Genomic DNA, 23,654 nt, shown 5'->3' on the forward strand with positions numbered 1-23,654 from the left:
TCTATAGCTGCTTTTGTCATATAACTGCAGAGTTGAGTATTTGCAACAGAGATGTATGGCCTAAAATCCTAAAATATTTGTTATTTGGTTCTTTACCAAAAAGGTTTGCTGATTCCTGGTTTAGGTGATGGAGTTGGGACATCACTGGGGGAGAAGAAGTTACCCAGGATGGGGAAATGGTGGGTTTGGGTTCTTTCTTTGGACTGAAAGCGGGACGTCTCCTGGGATGAGTTCTGGTTGTGTTTGGACCTTCTACAGACCAAGATTGCATGACCACATGGAGCAGGTGGGCTAATAAAAAGTGACAGATCATTCTGGATATAAACATTTGCATTTAAAATGAAGAATCAATCTCTTACTTCAGAGCCACAGTGATTTTGAGATCCTCAGCATCGAGAGAAATTGTATCCACTCCCATATTGAATTTGGAAAGTTCCACCCTTGAAATATAATAGAAATGTCTATGGCTCTATTTCTGTGACTCCCTATGTGACCTGTGTGGTCATGGGTAAGTCATTTAACCTTTCTCTTACTTGGCTTTTTCTTTTTTTTTCTTGTAAGCATCAGAGCTAATATATCTGTGTGTATATGGCACATAATAGGAACTCAATATATGATGAAATATTCTTGTAGTGGTTATTATTTCAAAACACCTTCACAGGCTAATATCTTTTTTTTTTAGTCATATTAGAAACGGTCAAGGTAATGTAATGGATTTTAGAGTCAAGCACTTTATAAATAAAAGAGAGTTCTATAGTAATTTACCAAATGGCAACCAACACTTTGGCAAAGAACCTTCTGTGTTCCCAAGAAAGCATTCTACCCTCTGGAGTGAGACAATAATATGCTTCACTGAGGTACACAAGATGCCTCAGGCATTGAGCTGCTGTGCACATGTGTCTGTTAATAATTAGTAGAAATTACTGTGAAGAAGGGAGATGGCCTGAATCAGAGAACAAGCTTCTTTCATAGTATCAGAAGCTGATGTTAATCACTGTTTTGCAAGGGAGGAGGTTTGAATGTAAAGGGAAAGGCAGTAAGGGAGCTTGGGGTGGGTTGCATGTGAGGGGCCAGGGCACGTGAGTGGGTCCCCAGCCTGTCAGTAAGCCCTTTGCCCTGGCCCAGCTGCCCAGGGAAGAGACTGTCCTTGGCACAACAGCTGAGGGGAAGAGCAGACAGTCTCCAGTGCATCCAGCCCCTTCCCAATGCCGCCACTCACTGCAGGGCAAAGAACCGCAGCTGTAAGCTCACTTCCTGGTTGAGTGATCAGGGGCAAGTTTGAAAATGTCTTTGCATTGGTTTCTTTACCCATACCCATGTGCGGGATACTGATTACGTGCTTCAACCTGGCGGGCCTGGGCCGGGGGACCGGATCCACCCCTGGGGAGGGTAGTGGGTACGGGTGACAGCGCCCTCCACAGCCCCCCGGGCCTGAGAAGGTGAGGCCGGAGGCAGGCCCCAATTCCTCACCCAAAACCAACCGTTGGAGGAAGCTTGCCGGGTAAGACCGCCTCCCTCGTCTAATCACTCAACCCCTCCGTTACAATGCAACGTCCCCTACTGCCAGTGCGCATGCACCAATCATTGTGCAACACCCAACAACCAACCTCCGCGCCCTCTCAGAACCAATCCAAGCCTTTAACCTCTACAGCTACCCCGCCCTCTAGACCGCCCGTTATAAGCTTGTACTCTCCCCTAATAAACTCTCTTGGTTTCTTCACCCTAAAAAGAAACGTGTCCCGCCTGTTCCTTTCTCGCCGCCCTCCATACTTTGCACGCCTCCGCCGCGGACCTGGCCAAGTCCCCCGCCTCGCCCTCGCCTCCGGGAAAGAGCCCCCGCCGCCGGTACCCTCCGAGCAATCCTGAGAGCCTAGGATTTAGCGACCGGCCGCCACCCCCCCCCCAAAAGAATCAAGTGCGACCGCACCCATGATACAATATCATGCTGGGCTGTGAGGGGTTACGTAGATCATGTTTATGGAGCCCCTGGCAACAAATAGGTACACACTAGGGGAGAAATTATTTTATATTTCTGAAATGAATTGCTGTGTCAACAGCCTACAAGCTCATGCGTGCGCGAGGTAGGTGGAGCTGGGTGGAACCGTGCTAGAGACTCTAACTTCACACCATATACTGGCCACACATGATAGTCTGTGCAACAGTTAGGTCCATTTTGGTGACAAAATGAGACTGTGTGGTCATTTGGTCCAAACAGATAGGTTGCCTCAAACAAAACATCTTGGAAAGCCAACATTTACTCTATTAACTGCCGAAAAATTTCTAGCAAATAAAGGGCCCAAATTCAAAGCCGAATTGATTTAATGGGTGCTTATGAATCCACATAGTTTATATTATCCCAAATTCACTGAATTACTTGAATTAACTGTCTACAAACCCCTATATTCTGTAAACGGAACATAACACTGCTGGATCCCCCACCTTGCGTTCAAGTTCAGCTGTAATGGCTGAAGGGCACACTCTCACAGACCAGATTGGGGATACATCTGGCCCTCCACTCTCAGGGAGGTCAATTGTTGCCATTTTGCACATGTGAAAGTTGTAACCCTGAGTGGTTAAGTAATTTGACCTCAGCTGCATGCTGGTTAGTTCCAAGGGCACCAGAACCTAGGACTCCAGCTTTCCAATGTAGTCATGTTCCACTCTTCTACACCGCCTCAATGGTGGAGGGCTACAGGCCTTGTTCCTTATTCCTCTTATTTCCACTGGCCCATTGGATGAGCTCTTTCAGGCCCAGGGCTTTCATACCAGCTATGTGCCAACCACTTCTCAAATGGATGTCCCCAACCCAGTCCTCTCTCCTGAACTCCAGACATGTACATCTACCTGCCTACTCCACTTCTCTGTCTGGCCATCTCATAGGCATTTTAGACATAGGACTTCTGTTCCTTTCCTCATCTCAAATGTGTTCTACCCACAGCTGTCTCCTTCTCAGTCAACAGTGGCTACATCTTTCTAGAGGCTCAGGACAAAATCCTCCCACGACCCACATCCAATCCACTGGACATAGTTGGATATCAGCAACTTTTCACCAGGCCTCTGCTTCCACCCCACTTCAAGCCACCACTGTCCCTGGCTTAGATGGCTGTAGATATAGCAGATCTATTTTCAACACAGTGCCTTCATCTTGCTACCACCCATGGAATGATGGTTGGCCGTGGGTTTTGCAAGCCTGTGGGCAGAGCTGGCTCACCTTCTCATAGTATCGGATCTCATAGTCCAGGATGATGCCATTGGGCTGCTCTGGCTGTGGCCATGACAAGGTGATGCTCCTCATGGTGGCACTGACTTGGTGCATGATGGGAACAGTGGAAGGGGCTGTGGAGAGAGGAAGAGACAGGGAAGATAAACAGAACCTGATTATATGAGAAGAGTCATCTTTTAGAGATAGATAGGGAGAGATACGTCATTGGGTTCAAACTCTACCCTTTCTTTTTATCAGCTGAGCTGGATCCGCAGAACTTCCTGTGGGTCTTGCAGTATGAGTGGAGTTGGGATAACAGAGGAGAGAAAAAGGAGAGGAGAAAATGCATGAGGGCAGGAGCTGGAATAGACATGGTCTTTCCATGGGCAAGGAAGAGAAACGCTTGAGCAAAACAAGGAATGCTTGGAGAAATGAGAGGAAAGCAGTGCAGCCTGGGGAAGCTGGAGTCTATTAGGGAAGGCAGTGACAACCAGGACAAGGAGTCTGGGTGTAAGACAGTTGAGAAAGAGGGCAATAGAATGTTTCCGAGTAGGAAAAGCAAGATTAAAAGGTGTTGAAAGAATCTCAGTCTTGCTGAGCTATTGCTGCGAAGAGGACCTAGAGGCAAGGGATGGCTGCATGAGTGGAACTGGTCAGGGCAGAATTACTGTGCAATAGAAAGGAACATTCTGGCAAAAATCACTTTCTGATACTGCATGCAAGATTTTACAGCACTCCAAAAGGAGGAGAGGAGATATCTCTCAAGAAGACATGAAAGCAAACCAACTACAGAGGTACAATTAGAATTATCCTAATAAGGACATTTGTAATAAGGAGCTCACAAATGTAAATGAAGAAATAATACAGAACCCACACATTTGAAAACAGGATAATAATTCCAAAAAGTGACCCTGAAATCTCTGTTGAGAAACATTTTACTTTCCAATCTGACATTTGTTTACACGGTGTAAGTAAAATAAAAACAGTCTGAAAATAATAAATGAGGGTTGTCTTTCTAAGGAAAGAGGCAGGTAATGGACGAGGCTTCAGCACGCGCTCTGCTCAGGGGCTGTTCCGTTTAGTCCTGGCACCTCTGCATTGATGAAGGTCATTTCCTCACTTGAACTCCACTTTACAAGCATTTCTCTGGGGATTATGGCTGAGTGACATTTACTATCCTCAATTTAAGTTAAAAGATTCCCTCTGAGCCCTGGCTCTGAAATTAGAGAGCACAGCTACAGGCCGCAGGGGCCCTGGTTCCGCCTTCTCCACCACTCATTGAGCTGTCAGTACCTACCATGCACTGGCTACAGAGCCAGGAGATGAGGGGGCTCTTATTCCAAAGATGCTCACAGTCCAAGGAGAAAACAGGGGGCCAACAATGAGAGCCTGGTGTGAAAAGTGCTGTGAAGAGGCCTTAGAATCAGAGTGTCCTCCTGAGACTTCTAACGCAGCTTGCACAGTTGAGACTTTGCTGCAGCCACAAAAGTGCCCCCTCAGATCTCTAGTTCCCGGGAGTGTAATTGACTAATGGCCCTAGATGCCATGCTCTGAAATCCATCAACACGTTCACACAGAGGTCACGCTTCCCACAGGTGCCCCTAGCCAATGACTGAGTGGGGCAGGCATACTATGGCAGGCCCATTCTTGCAAGATGTGGGACTACTCTGGACAGACTTTAGCTCAAGGACCCCCCAACCCCCATCCCATTCACCTTACCAATGCTTTCTTGGAACCACACTGCTGTCTAAGACTCTTCCAACACAGTCCTCCTTCCTTCCCTCTCTCCTTCACAGGGATCAGAACTTCATTGGGGTCTAATGGCTCTCCCAGCCTCCTCTGGCCCCCATCCCGTTTCTTCTCACAGGTGTTTTCCCCAATAAATCTCTTGCGCATCTAATCCCATCTTGGCAACTACTTCTTGGAGGACCTGAGTTAATATAGTCCTGAATCCCCCCTACAATTACCCTCTCAAGTACTTGCTGCTCCTCTCCTGCTGAACCTGCAGGGATGGGAAGGCTCACCATCTCTAGGAGTTGCTGCTTCCTACTAGGGTAACTCTCATCATTTTGCATGTCTTCCTTATCCTTCACTGAAATTTGTCTTCTTCCCACTGGTCTCAGTTCTGCCAACTAAAATAACACAGAATGTTCCCTCTTCTGCAGAATGGCTTTTCAAATATCTAAAGAAACCAGTAATGTCTCCTCTGAGTTTTTCCTGCTGAAAAGAATGGCCAGTTAGTACAAACATTTCTCCCATGGCATACTGCTACCCAAGGTGACTCTTTTCCAAATGCGGCCCATATTTTCTACATCCCTCTTTAGGCAGGAGGCCCAGAGGTGAACCCAATTCTCCACCTCCCCTCTGACAAGCAAAGATTAGAGAAAACTAATACCTACCATGATTTGTGTACAATACTATTAATGTGACCAATTAGATCAGACACATGTCCTTGCTGTTTGATTCTGAAATCACAGTCAAATACAATCTTTAGGTTTGTTCACGGCATGTTCCTAATCTTTTTTATTTTTTTCTGTAGAAATGGCTTTTGGCTTTGACTATAGCATTTTTAATCTTTTTACCTTAAAATTGGCCTATTAATCTAGTAAGTTGAAATAAATTTTGGATCCTGATTTTGCCATCAATTTCTCTCCCTCCCAGCTTAGTTTCATGGACAAGTTTAATTAACTAGTCAATTTGTTTAATTATTTCATTAAACCAATATTTATTGAGCATTTGCCATGCACCAATCATCATTCTAGGTTCTAGAGGTACAATAGTAAGTGAAATAAACAAAATTCTCTGCTCTCCTAGAGCTTACTTTCTAGTGGAGGGATTCAGAGACCAGGCATAAATAAATAATCACAGGTATGTTAAAATATAATGAGATAGGATTGTGGGAAGTTGGTGGAGTAGGAACCTCCAGGATAAAGTCCTTCCACCAGAACAAATATTAAACAGGTAGAAATTGTCTGAAACAACTATTTAGAAACTCCAGAATCCATTAGAACACTACAGCATCCAAGGAAGAGTGGGAGGAAGAGGCTGGTAAATTTCAGTAAAGAACAGTAAATTGCTCTCTCTGCACAGTGACTACTGGCACCCATTGCCTACTCTCATGGCAGGCTGCCATGGCGTACAGTCCCTGGCTGGTTCGCTGGTGATGGAAAGGGACATAAAAATTGTCTTCTCCAATAGTGACACATCCCAAAATAATTTGGGCAGAGAACAAAAATATACATGCAAGGCCCCCCTGAGGAGCTGGGGGAAACACCTGGGTTGTTGCTGATGTTCTCATAAACATTGAGGACTGATGGCTTGGTGTGCCGAGCCCTCTATCTTGGGACTTGCCCTTAAGAAGCTCATTACTGCAAAGGAGAGGCTGAACCTGCTTATAATTGTGCCTAAGTTCTCCCCCTGAGTGCCTCTGTTGCTCAGATGTGGCCCTCTCTCTCTCTCTAGCTAACCCAACTCGGCAGGTGAACTCACTGTCCTCCCCTCTAGGTGGGACCTGACTCCCAGGGGTGTAAATCTCCCTGGCAACACAGGATATGACTCCCAGGGATGAACCTTTACCTGGCATCGTGGGATTGAGAACATCTTCTTGACCAAAAGGGGCACGCAAAATGAAATGAAATAAAGTTTCACTGGCTGAGAGATTTCAAATGGAGTCAAGTGGTCATTCTGGTGGACATTCTTATGCACTATAAAGATAACCCTTTTTAGGTTTTAATGTATTGGGATAGTTAGAAGTAAATACCTGAAACTATCAAACTCCAACCCAGTAGCCTGGATTCTTGAAGATGATCATATAAAAATGTAGCTTACAAGGGGTGACAGAGCAATTGTGAAAACGTTGTGGATCGCACTCCCTTTAAACAGAATATAGATGGATGAGTAAAAAAATGGGGACAAAAACTAAATGAAAAAAGGGTGGGATGGAGGGGTGATTTGGGTGTTCTTTTTTACTTTTTTTTTATTCTTATTCTTACTCTTTCTGGTGTAAGAAAAATGTTCAAAAATAGATTGAGGTGATTAATGCATAACTATATGATGGCACTGTGAAGTTGATTGTACACCATGAATGATTGTATGGTATGTGAATATATTTCAATAAAACTGAATTTAATTTAAAAATCCTCTTCTCCAAGAACAGGGGTGGGCCTGACCTATATCACTGGTCATGGCTTTCGATTAATGACTTTGGATTGTGGACAGCCTGGCTCTGAGAGCAGCCATTGTTTGAACTTGCCCTGGACAAAAGCAGCTGAGGAGAAGCTTCTGGTGCCCTTCCTGATCCCCTCCCCAGTTCAATTTAGAGCCAGTCTGTGCCCCCTTCCTGGGTCCCTGGCCTTTTGCTGGCTGGGAAATACTGACTTGGGAAACTCCTCACCAGTCTGTCCCCCTTCCAGAATTTGTCCTTCAGGAGAAAGCAGCTTGAGACAACAAAAGGAGCATAAGGAACAATAGAGGCAGATGGTATAGAGCAAAGGTTTGCCTACTTTACCCCCGCTAGAGAGAGGTCAGTCTCCTGGGAAATAGAGGGGGTGTTTAAACTCCTGTAAACAGGGGAACCCAAAACAACTAACAAGCACAAGCACAGTACAAGACACAGGCCCAGAAAAAACAGGGAGGATCCTGCACTCTGCATTCTTTCTGATAGGAGAACTGATACCCAAGAAAATCTCTGTCATATCACCAGTTTGTTACAAAATCGAGAAACAGACATCTCAGGGAATAAATCCCAGGGTTAACATTTTCAAATGTTAAAATGTACAGTGTGCAACAAAAGACTACAAGACAAGCAAAGAAACAGGAAATGATGTTCAATCCAAAGGAAGAGGATAAAAATCTAGAAAACACAAAAGAAGACGACCAAAATATGGACATATGAAACAAAGACTTTTAAAAGAATGATCTTAAAAATGTTCAAGGAGATGAAGGGAAACACAGAAAAAGAACTAAAAGTTTTCAGGGAAACAAAGAATGAACAATATGATAATCTCAGTAAAGAAAAAGGAACCAAATAGAATTACAGGAGTTAAAGACCACAATAATTGAAATGAAAAACTCCCAGGAGGGTTTCAACAGAAGATTGCAGTTGGCAGAAGAAAGAATCAGTGAACTCAAAAAAAAAAAAAAAAAAAAAGACAACTGAAATGAGTCAGACTAAGAAGCAGAAAGAAAAAAAGAGTTATAAAAATAGCCTAAGAGACCTCTGGGACAACATCAGGTATACCAATAATATGCATTATGGGCATTCCAGAAGGAGAAGAAAGAGAGAAAGGGGAAGAAGGAATATTCAAAGATATAATGACAAAGAACTTTCCAAACTTAGCAAAAGACTTGAATAGGCACATTCAAGAGGCCCAGAGAACACCAAGATAAACATGAAGAAAAATACACATACTGATCACATTGTTTAAACCAGGAGAGAGTTCTGAAAGCTGCAAGAAAAAAAAAGAAACATGTACAAGGGAGTCCCATTAGATTGAGTGTCAATTACTCATCAGAAACCATGGGATCAAGAAGGCAGTGGGTTGATATACTTACAGTGCTGAAAGAAAACCTCTGCCAAACACGAATTTTATATCCAGCAAAACTGTCTCTTAAAAATGAAGGGGAGAGGACTGGGGCAAGATGGCGGCATAGAGAGGAGTGGAAGCTAAGTAGTCCCCCTGGAACAACTACAAAAAACCAAAAACAACTAGTAAATAATCCAGAATAACTGCGGGGGGACAAATGAGAACATCCATTCATCATACACCAACCTGAATTGGGAGGAATGCCCGAGAACACAGCATAAAATCTGTAAGTAAAACCTGCGGAACCAGGTCGGGAGACCCCCTCCCCCATAGCCCAAGCTGCGGAGCCTCATGGTGCCAGAGAGAAGCTCTCTCCCAGCAAGCGAATATGGCTCAGCTGAGCTCCAACTGGGGTTTTAAGTAGCGAGTGTGAACTGCTCACTACAGGTACGCATCCCCCAAAACAGACAGAGGCTTTGGGTGACGACTGACCTGGGAGAGCCGGAGGGTCGCCTTGGACTGGGTCTGAAGGGGACTGTTTCTTTTTTGGCTCAGTGGAGAAAGCCCCAGTCATTTTCAGTTTCCAGGGCTGTGACTCAGGGAAGGGAAGAGACACCACAAGCAGACAGTGAGACCATTGAAATGCTAATGACCTCCACCTGGGGAGTCTGTCTTCTCTAGGAGGAAAGGGGTGGGGCCCTTTCCATTCAGAACCAGACCCCAGAGCCTGGGGGAACACGGCCATACCTCCTCACACCAGTCAAGAATTATAGGCTAACAGGCGTCACCTGCTGGGCAGAAAAGCACAGTGACCCGAGGCATCAAAGGGTGGAGCAATTTTCTAAGACACACCCGCAGGGAAACAAGATACTGAATATTTCTTCCCTCTGGGACCTGAGGCTATTCTGGTCTGGGAAAACCTGATTTGGATAACCAAGGAAACCATGCCTAGACAACAGAAAATTACAACCTACAATAAGAAAAACAAAGTTATGGCCCAGTCAAAGGAACAAACATACACTTCAACTGAGATACAGGAATTTAAACAACTAATGCTAAATCAATTCAAAAAGTTTAGAGAAGATATCGCAAAAGAGATAGAGGCTGTAAAGGAAGCACTGGACATGTATACAGCAGAAATCAAAAGTTCAAAAAACCTACTAGTAGAATCTATGGAAACGAAAGGCACAACACAAGAGATGAAAGACACAATGGAAACATACAACAGCAGATCTCAAGAGGCAGAAGAAAACACCCAGGAACTGGAGAACAAAACACCTGAAAGCCTACATGTAAAGGAGCAGATGGAGAAAAGAATGAAAAAAATATGAGCAACGTCTCCAGGAACTCAAGGATGAAACAAAGTACAATAATGTACGTATCATTGGTGTCCCAGAAGGAGAAGAGAAGGGAAAGGGGGCAGAAGCAATAATAGAGGAAATAATCAATGAAAATTTCTCATCTCTTATGAAAGACATAAAATTACAGATCCAAGAAGCGCAGTGTACTCCAAACAGAAGACATATGAATAGGCCTACGCCAAGACACTTAATAATCAGATTATCAAATGTCAAAGACAAAGAGAGAATCCTGAAAGCAGCAAGAGAAAAGCAATCCATTACATACAAAGGAAGCTTCATAAGACTATGTGCAGATCTCTCAGCAGAAACCATGGAGGCAAGAAGGAAGTGGTGTGATATATTTAAGATACTGAAAGAGAAAAACCACCAACCAAGAATCCTGTATCCAGCAAAGCTGTCCTTCAAATATGAGGGAGAGCTCAAAATATTTTCTGACAAACAGACAATGAGAGACTTTGTGAACAAGACACCTGCCCTACAGGAAATACTAAAGGGAGCACTACAGGGTGATAGAAGACAGGAGTGCGTGGTTTGGAACACAATTTTGGGAGATGGTAGCACAACAATGTGAGTACACTGAACAAAGGTAACTATGAATACGGTTGGGAGAGAAAGATGGGGAGCATGTGAGACACCACAAGAAAGGAGGAAAGATAACGACTGGGACTGTGTAACTTGGTGAAATCTAGAGTATTCAACAATTGTGATAAAATGTACAAATATGTTCTTTTACGAGGGAGAACAAGCAAATGTCAACCTTGCAAGGTGTTAAAAATGGGGAGGCATTGGGGGAGGGATGCAATCAGCATAAACTAGAGACTGTAACTAATAGAATCATTGTATTATGCTTCCTTTAATGTAACAAAGGTGATATACCAAGGTGAATGCAGATAAGAGGGGGGGGATAGGGGAGGCATGTTAGACACTTGACATTGGTGGTATTGTCTGATTCTTTATTCTACTTTGATTTAAGGTTATTTTTCCTTTTGCTGCTTCCTAGCTGTCATTTTTTTTTTTTTTCCTCTTTCTTTTGCCTCTCTACCTTCTTTGACTCTCCCTCCTGCCTTGTGGAAGAAATGTAGATGCTCTTGCTTAGTATGAGCAGAATGTTTAATTAGGATAAACTTAAATGTTTGGAAATGAACAGGGGTGTTGGTAGCAAGATGTGAGAATAACTAACAGTGCCGAATGGTGTGTGAATGAGGTGGAAAGGGGAAGCTCAGAGTCATATATGTCACCAGAAGGAAAGTTGGAGGTCAAAAGATGGAAATGTATAAAACTGAATCCTATGGTGGGCAATGTCCATGATCAACTGTACAAATACTAGAAATCACTTCATGAACCAGAACAAATGTATGACAATACAATTAGAAGTTAATAATAGAGGGGCATATAGGGAAGAACTATATACCTATTACAAACTATATACTACAGTTAGTAGTATTTCAACATTTTTTCATAAACAGTAACAAACGTACTGTATCAATACTAGGAGTCAACAATTGAAGGGGGTTGGTTAGGGATAGGGGAGGTTTAGAGTTTCCTTTTCTTTTTTTCTTTTTTCATCGTTCACTTTATTTCTTGTCTGGAGTAATGAAAAGTTTCTAAAAATTGAACAAAAATTAAGTGTGGTGATGGATGCACAGCTGTATGAGGGTACCCAGAGGCAAGTGATTGTATACTTTGGATCTTTGGATAATTGTATGGTATCTGAACAATCTCAATAAAAATGAAAAAAAAAAATGAAGGGGAGATTAAGACATTCCCAGATAAACAGAAGCTGAGGGAATTCATCACCACTAGATCTGCCCTACAAGCAATGCTAAAGAGAGTTCTTCAGACTGAAAGGAAAGGACACTAGACAGTGGTTGAAAGTGGTATGAAGAGATAAAAGACCTCCAGTAAAGGTAACCATTTGGGTAATTATAAATGCCAGTACTACTGTATTGCATTTTTTGGTATGTAACTCCACTTCTTCCTTCTTACAGGTGTTAAAATGCAAATGCATAAAATGTAATGATAAATCTATGGATATAGACATACAATGTACAAAGATATAAGTGATAACAAGTACAAAAATAGATGGGGGAATGCAGGGGCATAGGAAAAGTATATGTGTATGCTACTGAAGTCAAGTGGGTATCAAACCAAATATGATTGTTATATATTCAGGATGTTAAATTTTAACCCCATGGTAGCCACAAGGAAAATACATAAAAAAATGTATCCAGATAGAAAAGAGAAGGCACTCAATATTGTATGACACACACAAAAAATCTAATAGATATAAAAGTAGGCATTAATGGAAGAATTGAGGAAGCAAATTATAACTTAGAAATATTAAGTAGTAAAGTGGCAGAAGAAAGTACTGCATTATCAGTAGTGACTTTAAATGTAAGGATTAAACTCTACAGTCAAAAGGCAGAGACTAGCAGAATGGTTAAAAAAGCATGACCCAACTATATGCTATCTGCATAAATAAATTCAAAGACAAAAAGAGATTGAAAGTGAAAGGATGGAAAAAACTATACCATGCAAGTAGTAATCAAAAGAGAGGTGGTGTAGCTGCACTAACATCAGATAAAATAGACTTTAAGTCAAAAACATTTGTGAGGGACAAAGATGGTCCATATATTCTGAAAAAGGGGTAAATTAAAAAGAAGATTTAACATTACAAATATATATGAACATAACAGCAGAACCCCAAAATATATGAAGGAAATACTGCCAGATTTGAAGGGAGAAATTGATGGTTCTACATTAATAGTATGAGACTTTAATTCACCAGTTTCGATAGTATAGAACATGTAGACAGATCAGTAAGGAAATACAAGACTTGAATTATACCCTAAACCAACTAGTCCTAACAGACAAATATAGAACACTTCACCCAACAGCAGCAGAATAAACATTCTTCTCGAGTGCACATGGATCATTCTCCAGGATAAACCATATCTTAGGTCACAAAACAAGTCTCAATAAATTAAAAAATATGGTAATCATGCAATGTATCTTCTCTGACCACAAAGGAATGAAGCTAGAAAACAATAACAGAGAGAAAAATGGAAAATTCACAAATATGTAGAAATTAAACATCATACTCTTAAGCAACCAATGGGTTAAAGAGGAAATCATAAGTGAAATTAGGAAATATCTTGAGGCAAGACCTAAATAAATGGAAGGACATTCCGTGTTCATGGGTTGGAAGACTAAATATTAAGACGTCAATTCTACTGAAAGCAATTTACAGATTCAAAACAATCCCAATCAAAATTCCAACAGCCTTCTTTACATAAATGGAAGAACCAATCAACAAATTTTTATGGGAGAGTAAGGGACCCTGAATAGTCAAAGCCATCTTGAAAAAGAAGAATGAAGTTGGAGAACTCATATGTATTGATCTTAAAACTTATTACAAAGCCACAGTCATTAAAACAGCATGGTACTGGCACAAGAACAGATACAAAGATAAACAGATATAAACAATGGAATCATAGTAAGAGTTCAGAAATCAATCCTCACATTTACGGCCAAGTGATTTTTGACCAGGGGGCAAAGACCACTCAGTTGGGAAAGAATAGTCTCTTGAACAAATGGTGCTAGAAAAACTGCATTTCCATTTGCAAACGAATAAAGGTAGACTCCTGCCTCACACCTTATACAAAAATCAACTCAAAATGGATCACAGACCTAAATATAAGAGCCAGAATATCAAACTCCTGAAAGAAAACATAGGGAAGCATATTTAGAACCTTCTGTTAGGCAATGTTTTCTTAGACTTTACACCCAATGCATAAGCTACAAAAATGAAAAATAGATAAATGGGACTTCATCAAAATGAAAAACTTTTGTGCCTCAAAGAACTGTATCATGAAAATAAAGTAAAAACCTACACAATGGGAGAAAATATTTGGAAACCACGTATCTGATAAAGATTTAATATCCAGAATATATAAAGTAATCCTTCAACTTAAAAACAAAGAGTCAAACAATGACTGGAGTAAACATCTCTCCAAAGAAGATATACAAATGGCCAAAAAGCACAAGAAAAGATGTTCAACATCATTAGCCATCAAGAGAATGCCAATTAAAACCACAGTGAGATACTATTTCATACCCACTAGAATGGCTGTATTAAAAGAAAACAGAAACATAAAAGTGTTGAAGAGGATGTAGAGAAATAGAAACACACATCCATTGCTGGTGGCAATATAAAATGGTGCAGTCACTGGTAAAGACAGTTGGGCAATTCCTCAGAAAGTTAAATATAGAATTACCATATGGCCTGGCAATCCCACTACCTAGTATATACCTAAAAGAATTGAAAGCAGGGACTCGAACAGCTATTTGCACACCCACGTTCATAGCAGCATTATTCACAATTGCCAAAAGATGAAAGCAACTAAGTGTCCATCAACTGATGATGGATAAACAAAATGTGGAATATACATGCAATGGAATGTTTTTCAGCCATAAAAAGGAATGAAATTCTGATACATGCAACAACAACATGGATGAACCTTGAAGACATCATGCTGAGATAAGCCAGACACAAAAGGGCAATTACTGTACGATTTCACTGATATGAAATACTTAGAATAACCAAACTCACAGAAGATGGGGCAGGGATAAGAAGTGGGAAGTTAAGGCTTAAAATGTGCAGAATCCTATTTGGAACAATGGAAATGTTTTGGTAATGGATGGTGTGATGGTAGCACAACATTCTGACCATAATTAACAGCACTGAAATATGTAACTTAAAAGGGGAAATGTTAGGTTGTATATCTGGTAGTGGAAAAAAATTTAATCTGTGGAACTGCCCTACACAAACAGTGAACCCTAAGTTAAACCATGGACTAAAGTTAATAATACAATTATAAAAATGTGCTTTCATCAATTGTAACAAATGTTCCACACCAATGCAAAATGTTAATCATAGGGTGGAATATGGGAATACTGTATTTTATATATGATTGTTCTGTGACCCACTGTGGGAATTCTATGGATAAAAAACTTGTAAACTCTGCTTCTGCTTCAGTATGCATATAGGCAGAAGACTGCCTTTGTCTAAACTCCTATCGAAGACGATGGGAATGTCATGCTTTGCTACGCTATGTTTTTGCACGTAGTACATTCCAGGCTTATCTGTTGTCTTCTTGCCTGTTGATCTTTGTGTCATAAAGGTCAAAATGTCCTGCCTCCTCTCCTGCCTCCCTAAACAGCCTTGAGTGCCAGCATGTCTCCCCACCCTGAAAATCTCAATAAAAACCAAGATGAGAATTGCTGGGAAGAACACTCTCTCTTGAGTTGTTCTCACTCTTGCCTCTCTTGATTTTTGTCTCGAATAATTCATCGGGTCACCATGGTTATTGCTGGACAGAAAACCACAACCCACAACTTCTTTAATTAAAAAAAATTAAAGACTAAAGAAAAAAGATATTAAACACCATGCAAAAAATTAGGGTAGAGGGAACGTGGAATGCCAAGGGTGGGAGGACAGGACAGGGCTGCCATTCTAAGCCATGGCCCAGGGAGGGCTTCTCTGAAAAGCAGACACTTGAGCACAGACTTGAAGGAGGGGAGGAAGGGATACCTGGGAGAAGAGAGTTGGAGGGGGACCTACGTGTGAAAAGGGTAGTGATGGGGTCCGACTTTCATGCTGACAGTATCACACTCTGCTAGGTTGCAAATAGAACACAGGCAACCTTGTAAAAACAGAAACACCTACCAGAAAGTTGTTGCAAATGCTCTGAGATAATGGTTACTTGGCCCGGGCTCATAGCAGGGGAGGTGGAGAGAAGAGGAGGTGGTCAAATACTGGATATGTCAAGAATATCTTGATAGGTGTGGGAGAATTAGAAGAGTCAAAATGATTAAGATTTTTTTTTACCTCAGCAACTGGAAGAGCAGAACTGCCATTAACTGAGGTCATGGACAACTTCAGTAGAAGCAGTTTGGGAGGAAAGACAAGGTGTTCAACTTTGAACCTGCTAAGTTTGAGATGTCCTTTACATATTCAAGAGTGGGCACGTGGATGCATAAGAGGTCTGTGCTGGAGAAAGAAATCATGGGGATAAATGCATCAGCATTTCAGAGATATACAAGCTGTGGAACTGATAGAGATCACCAAGATGGTAAGGATAAAAAGAGAAAAGAGGTCTTGGATTGAGCCACAGCGCACTCCAACGCTAAGATTCAGGTGATGAGGAGAAACAGCCAAGGGGCCTGAGAAAGAAAGGCCTGTGGAGTAGAAGGAAAGGCAGGAGCATGCGATTGCCTAAGAGCCAAGTGGAAATTGGCTTCACTGGGAAGCAGTTCTCCTGGGAAGAATGTGTTAAATGCTCTTGCTAAGTCAAGTAAAATGAGACTAAGACCTGAGCCTCTGATTTAGCAACTGGTTAAATGGTTCACAGCGTGGATACATGATCGTCCTCCACAAGACCTGATGTGGCATTGCGGAGAGCCGTGGGGAGGAGGAAGGCGGTTCAGGGAAGGTGAAGCAATTTCCAGAGTCAGCCCAGATTGTTTGAAGATCCTGATGGGTCTGCCTGGGTCCGGCCAGACAGGTGGTGGACGACTGGCACCCGATAACCCTGGTTTCCTCCCGCCTCACACACTCTGCATCGCTTGGGCTGCCCTTTCCAACCTATGCAGAAACACGATTTACAGGTTGTGAATGAGGTCAGTGTCAGATTGGTTTTCAGGATCCTTGTGTCTTGAGAGCTGAAGCATCATGTATTTAAAAATCAGAAGGATTAATCCTAACAGCCCAAGGATGTTGTAGGGCTTGGTTCTTCTCCTTGCTGCTAATCCCTGGAAAGCCATCATCCAAAACTCAACATATTTGCCAAACACCATGCCAGACCTGGGCTAGGCAATGGGGGCTGAGGGAAAGTCACAGCCCCTGCCCTGATAGTCACTGGAGTCCAGTCGGGGATTAGTTTGTAAAGAGGCACTCACAGGGCAGGGTGGCAGGGTGATCCAGAGGCTGCAGGTAATCAAAGATCCATTGAGAGGAGTCCTTCTTGTTACCAGAGATGGTGAGCACATCCCCAGTGGCCCACCAGCAGCACACACCTGGGAGGTGCCATCGGACAGTAGCTGTCATCTGTGCTGCATTTCTGCCATCTCTCAGATTTATGGAGATGACCCAATGGCCACAGGGCCCGTGGCAGGCTGTGTATCCTCACACAGGTCATTCTGTTTTACATTTTAATTGAAATGGGATTTAACACATGGGAGAAAGTAAGAAAGTATTTCTCCTCCTCCCTGAAAATCTGCCACTGGTGATTATGTACAGTGATTCATTTGTTTTTTTTTTCCTTCTCCAAGTGCAAATGCCACCTCTAAATCTGGTGTTTTAGGTGCTACGAGACCTTCAGATAAGACAGAAAACAAAAATGAGTTCAGGTATTCACTCAAACACCAACTGCTTCTCACAAAATTAAAGCAGATTAAAGAGAGAGGGGAAGATTTATTCAGAGAGGCAGCCCTTGTGATCCTCAATATGCTGGTTCAGTAGTAACTACTGGCTGGTTTTCTTTTTTCTATAAACCTGAATCCTCAGATGAAGTAATAGTTTCATTGAATGCTTGAAAGAATCTTTCCGTTGCAAGCATACTCAAAGCCATTGACTAAATTAAACATTCTACTGAGGGAAGGAAATGAAAATAAAGAGTTTCTCAAATTATTCAAATTTAGCAAAGAAACAAATATGGATGCTTCTGTAAAAAAAAGGAAGGAGAATTTGTTTAAGGGCTATTTGGAAAAAAGGTACTGAAGGCTGAAGAAAGATGTGTTTGGCCCAAAGAGGAGATGCTCGAAAAATCCACATAGAACCAAAATTCCCCTACACACCTTCTTAGCAAAATAAAGAAGTAGGTGCAACAAGAACTCAGGATCCAAAAAGAACGGAGAAGCAATGGAGAATGTCACATCCAGCACCAAGGAAAAATCAACGAGGGTTCCAGCAGAATCAAAAACAGGAGTATCTAATAAGAAAGTCTACAGTCAATAATAAGAAGCCCTTTAAATGTGTCAGAAGCAGAAAGAACCATAAACTTTAGTGACAAAGGGGCTCAGGGAAGGAATAAAAAACAAAGGCAGGTGTGTGAGTGAGTCCTTTTTCTCAGTTTTTGCCAAGGAAGACTTGGGGGAAATCTTACTCCCAAATTGCTTTTGAAGCAGACAGATCCAAGATAGTGTATCACACACAGCAGAGAAAGTGCACAAAATGTTCTCTTCTGAACCAACAAACAAGATGTAGATACACTGCATGGACAGGATGGTCCCAGATGCAAGTTATGAAAGGGTTCACAGGTGGTGTGGGACCTGTGTCAGCCCAACTGGTCACTGGCCACTGGCAATAGCATCAGGACAGGGGCTGGCAGCCCACCCTCCAAGGGAACTGTGGAGCCTGCAATCCGAGAGACTCTATCTACCTCAAAGTAAGGAACCCAAAATCCGGACCCTAGAGCCTGGTCTGAGGAAGACTCACTAGCTTGTCACAGGTCACCTGCACAGTACATTTTATGTGTATGACATTCCTTAACCCTCTAGTTTAGTTATCAACTCAATAATATTCAAAGTTTTCTACATACTCATTTTTTTCTTTGTTTGATATGGCATTTTCCCCAACAACTAAGCATCTCAAAATCCAAAATGTGAAAATGAGTAGACGCTTTTTCCAGGACAATTACTAAGTTCTAATGCATTATCTTTGCTTAGTAAAAATTACTTCATGATGCCTTAATTGATTTTTTTGTGTTAATTATTTTAGCAGTTTTAACCATAATCCAGTTTGGGATTTGATAAATGATCTAATGGTTTATTATGGTAAAATACTTTCCTTAAGACATCAAAAGTATTTATAGGTAGTTTTAAAGGAAAATAATTGGCTACACACTCTTAGATATATTCAAAATTAAGTTAATCTATTGGAACAAAATGTTTGAAGAGGTTATAAAAATATAAAACTTGGATTTCAGAGTTCAGCAAATTTCATCTAACCACAAGGCAAAAACAACACTGCTTCTGAGGGTGGAAATCACACCAATGACAGCTTTGTTTTGAGGCCAACTCTCACCCACCCTAGGGGCTGGGGGTGCAGGTCACAGGTGAGTCTTCCCTACTTTGGCTCAGGAGATGGCTCGAGCAAGCGTCCTGGATGATAAATGGTCTCTCCAGTTAGGGGGACTTTCACATCTAAAATTATCAGAGGCCCATAGAAAGGGAAGCTCATGTGCTCCCCTCACAATAACTCATGCTGGGAGGAGTGGGTAGCCTTCGCTGGCCTTTCCATATGGGGGTGCTCCTCACAGTGACCCCTCAGTGATGCCACTGCCCCAGCCTGAACAGGATTCACCTGAGGGGCTCCATGGCCAGTTGCACAATCATGGCCATTTCTTTTTTCTAAGACAAATACCTATCAGTTATGAACATTTGCATTGTTCCTACTTTGGGGCTATTATGAGTAATGCTGCTATGATCAATCATGTACAAATTTTTGCATGGACATATGTTTTCATTTCTTTTGGATATATACCTAGGAATAGAATTGCTGGGTCATATGGTAATGCTAACCTATTGTATTCTTTCTAGAATAGCATTTACCAGCCAAATCATCCCTAGACTAACCACCAGCAATCTAAATCATAGACCCTAGCTGTGAGGAAAACAAAAAGGGTAACGAATAATAAGGAGTCTACGGTCCCCACCAAGAAGAGAAGGAATTAGCAGAAATAAAGGGCTGCAGTCAGGGCACTACAGATGCTGCAGAGAGAGGTGGCTTTGTATTCTGTCTCTGCCATCTTCTTGCTGTCTGATCCTGGGTACATTACTTAACTTCTTTGGTCCTCAAATTATTCCACCATAAAACAGGGTTATCAGTCTCTCGTTATGAATTTTCTAAATGTTCTGAGGATGTGCTCTGCATGGTCCATAGCTCCTTCCTGGCCCCAACTAAATAGAGGAGACTTGGCAACTACCCCAAACTCTTTCTGGGTCCACTGCTGCTAATGGCAATCAATCTATAGGCATAGTTCAGAATGTGAAAAGCAAGATCCAGTGACAACGTTGGGTAGCAAACCATTAATCTGAAAAATATGTCTGAGGGAATAAATAAACATGCTGACTAAGTCAGGGTGGGAGCACTGGATAGGAACTGGCTTGGAGAAAGAGAAGGCTAAGAGCTGGCTTCCCTAGAGGCTGGTATGATAAATGCTTCAGAAGAGAGATGGTTTCCCTATGTTTCTATATGACCTGGAGCTTTTCTGGGAAGCAATCTAGGAATTAAAAGATGTGGCACCATGTTCCCGAGGATAAAGTGATCTTGTGACTCTGGGGAGGGAACGAGCTCTGGCTCACACATTCATCGTGTGACTCAGGCCCAGGGGTAACTGATGCTCCTTTGGCCTAACCACTGCATTTCTCCTGGTCCCTCCACCTGTATCTCCTTACACCTAATGTACTGTCCCAACTCTCTTGTCCACTTTCAGCCCTCTTCATTTCAAACTACACAGTATCCAGATTAATCTTTTCAAAGCTCAATTTTACACAAGTTACTTTGAAGCTCAAAAACCTTCAATGGCTCCCCACTGGAAAAAAAGTACAACTCCCTCTTTAATATTTAACATTTTGGCAGCCACTGATCATTCCAGGCTGTTCCTCGCTGATCCCTCTAAGGAACCTACTACTCCCCACCTTCCAGGATAAGTCAGTTTTTGGAATCACCCTCTTAGATCACATATCTTCATAACCTTACCTGCTTTTAAAGGCAAGATCAAGCCACACACTTTCCCTGCCTTGCCTTGCCAGGCCACACCCATCAGCATGCCTCTTTCCATCTCCCAACTCAAGACCCTTAAATGTTGTAACTCTCATTGGGCTGTAATCACCACCTTGGGACACAGCACACTGTGATCAAACTTCCCAGGTACTCATCTCTGCTCTCTGTCACTGAAATGAACTCTTTAAAGCCAGAGGTCATGTTTTTAGCCTCTTTTCTTTATATGAGCACATAATTGATGTTCTTACTGGATTAATTGTAGACTCTTCCTTAAAAGACATCAGAAGTAAAAGGGGACACAGAATTGCTTGGTTCTACCAAACATGGGTATTGGCCTTCAAAGGAGAATTGGAGGTACTTGGAGATGGGGGAATAGGGGAGTTGGGGGAGGGGGAGCAGGGTTGTGATTCTGCAGCCTGCACCTGAGGCAAGAAGATGGAGTGGGTCTGAAGATAACTTCTGCTTGGTGTAGACCCAGAAATTGGGGATGCTCAGATCATCCTCATCTCACTGGAATATTCCAGTTGAAACGTTATCTTAATGCTAATAGTTTCAAACTTTGTGTGTATGTGTGTTTTAAGCTGTGCAATCCTTTCTCCAAACAAAAGCTTCCCTGAAGCATAAAGTGTGAAAGAGAAAATATTCAGAGCTGTTTTGGGTGAATCAGAAGTGAGGGTTCCAAAGCCCTGAAGCCAGCTCATTTCCTATTTCTCCATCCCATCCCCTGATGGGTTCACAGAAAGATCCAAGTATACTGTAGTTGTCTCTTGAGATCCTCTTGAGGTGTCAGCTTACCTGGTGTGGGATGAAAGGGTGATGAGATTGGGAGTGAGGAGTTTGGGGTGGTGAGCTGTCTTCTTCCTTATATGAAGCATCCCTAGAAACAATCCTAAATCTATATTTCAATGTCAGCTAAAGACTTCAGCCCCACTAGCACTGACGACAAAGAACGATTTGCATGCAGATGAATTGTTTCCGCTGTCCTTTTGGTTCCAGAAGGTAACTTTCTTTGCTGAGAAGTTACTGCTTAGATAACAGGTTCTCCTTCTGTTGATGAAACTCATTTCAATACACAAATATGCTTGAATTTTACATTAGGAAGCCTGACTCATTAAATACTTTTGGCACAGTAACACTTCTGGTCAAAGTAGATTAAACACATAAATAATTAGTTTGGAGACCAGGTATGAATGCAAAAGCAGAATTAATTATTTTTCTCATTGTTTTCCCCTATTGTGGACATTGACTTTCTGTTGGCTTTTGGTCCGCCTTTTGCCTTGCGATGACCCTTCCTCTCTCTTCCTATCTTACTCCCAACACTGGTCACCTGGGGCCAGGGGATTTCCTTCAGTGTGTGGCATCAGTTTGATGCTCTTGTAGAATAATGGTTGAGTCTTGTCATGGAGCTCAATGAGGTGTGAATGAGAAAAAAACCGTGGGCTTCAGGCCTGGGGGGCTGAGTCAGGCCTTACTGCCTTCCTTCACTGGCCACTGAAGGTTTGGTTCCAAGCCAAGGTGGGTTGGGGTGGGGGGTGGCAGCTGGAGGTCAGGGGTTGAGGGTTGCTTTGGGGATGTAAAGTGTGAGCAGCCACATTCCGGATTAGGCCTAGTAGACAAGCTGCAGCCTGCCCTTGAGTTCCCCCCGCCCATCGAGTGGTGCAAAGATGGCGCCCACATCCTGCTTCCGCTTTGTGATGTATGTGACAACCCTCTGTATTCACCAATCATGCTTGTATGCGTGGCGTTTGCCCATTGGATATACGTAAGGTTTATAAGAAAGTTCCCGGGCAGAGCTCGGGGAGACAGCCCACAAGGAGCCGTACCTGACGGCCGCATCGAGGTTGTTCTCCCCCGAGGTGTCTCGCCCCGGGTGGAACCTGTAAAGATGATGATTGCCTAGTCCCATTAAAAGTTTATCTGCTTTACCACCGCGAGTCCTGAGTGATCACAAGTGCTCCGGGTAAGACGTTGTCCGCACCCTCTCTCCCCTTATCTCTCTGGTCCCCATCGCCGGCCGACCGAGGACTCGAGGCGGGGCGGGGCGGCGCCGGACAAGTGGTGGCCCGTACGGGGAACCTCATTCGCGTTCCCCTCGACCCGACGGAGACGTGCTCCCGGGATCCGTGGCTTGACTTCCGCGACTGATCACCGCGAGAAGGAACCAGGACGCCAACCAGTGTGGGTACCGGAGAGATTGGTGAGAACCGTGCAGTCGCCTGAGAACACCAAAGAACTGCAGCCTGACGGGTCGTTAAACCCCCAACGTGACCTGTTGGATCCAGTCCTCAACTCGCGTGATGAGCGGTCAAATGATGTCGACGGTGTCGACCACTCCCCAGCAGACCGGGAAGAGGGCCAGGAATATTGACCTTTTTTCCCTCCTGGTTCTCTTGGCCTAATCTGACCAACTGGGTTCTTCTTGCTGTGGGGTTATTAGTAGGTTTGATCATTGTTAAGAGTTTGCTGGAGCGTTTGTTTCAAAGACAACAGCAATTACGTGTTACCGCCATGATGGCCATGTCCTCTGCCTGTAACCCTCCTGATGACTATAGTCCCTCTGCCCAGCACCCATCCCAACCACTCGAAGCGGGGCATTTGGGGGCAAGGTTCGCAGCTAAGTATTTGGCAAAATCCCGGATATAAATAATCGGCACCAGTGGTCCTATTTTTGTCTCAGGTAGATCTCTTGGGCAGAGTCCTAGTTGTGGCCAGACGGGACCCCTGCCATTGCACAGAGACACCTAGTGACGCCCTCGACACTGGCTACCGTTCTCCTAACC

General features: G+C 42.9%; 1 protein-coding gene across 1 annotated transcript in view; it reads right to left on the reverse strand.

Annotated features, from left to right (window-relative positions):
• The window catches only part of EPHB1 (EPH receptor B1), a 452,618-nt gene that overhangs the window by 88,343 nt on the left and 340,621 nt on the right, over positions 1-23,654 (reverse strand). The window contains 1 exon segment of the mRNA XM_037844578.1: positions 3,212-3,336. Within this exon segment, the coding sequence (XP_037700506.1) occupies positions 3,212-3,336 (125 nt within the window).

Source organism: Choloepus didactylus, chromosome 1, assembly GCF_015220235.1.
Source record: "Choloepus didactylus isolate mChoDid1 chromosome 1, mChoDid1.pri, whole genome shotgun sequence".
In the NCBI taxonomy this organism is placed as follows: domain Eukaryota; kingdom Metazoa; phylum Chordata; class Mammalia; order Pilosa; family Megalonychidae; genus Choloepus; species Choloepus didactylus.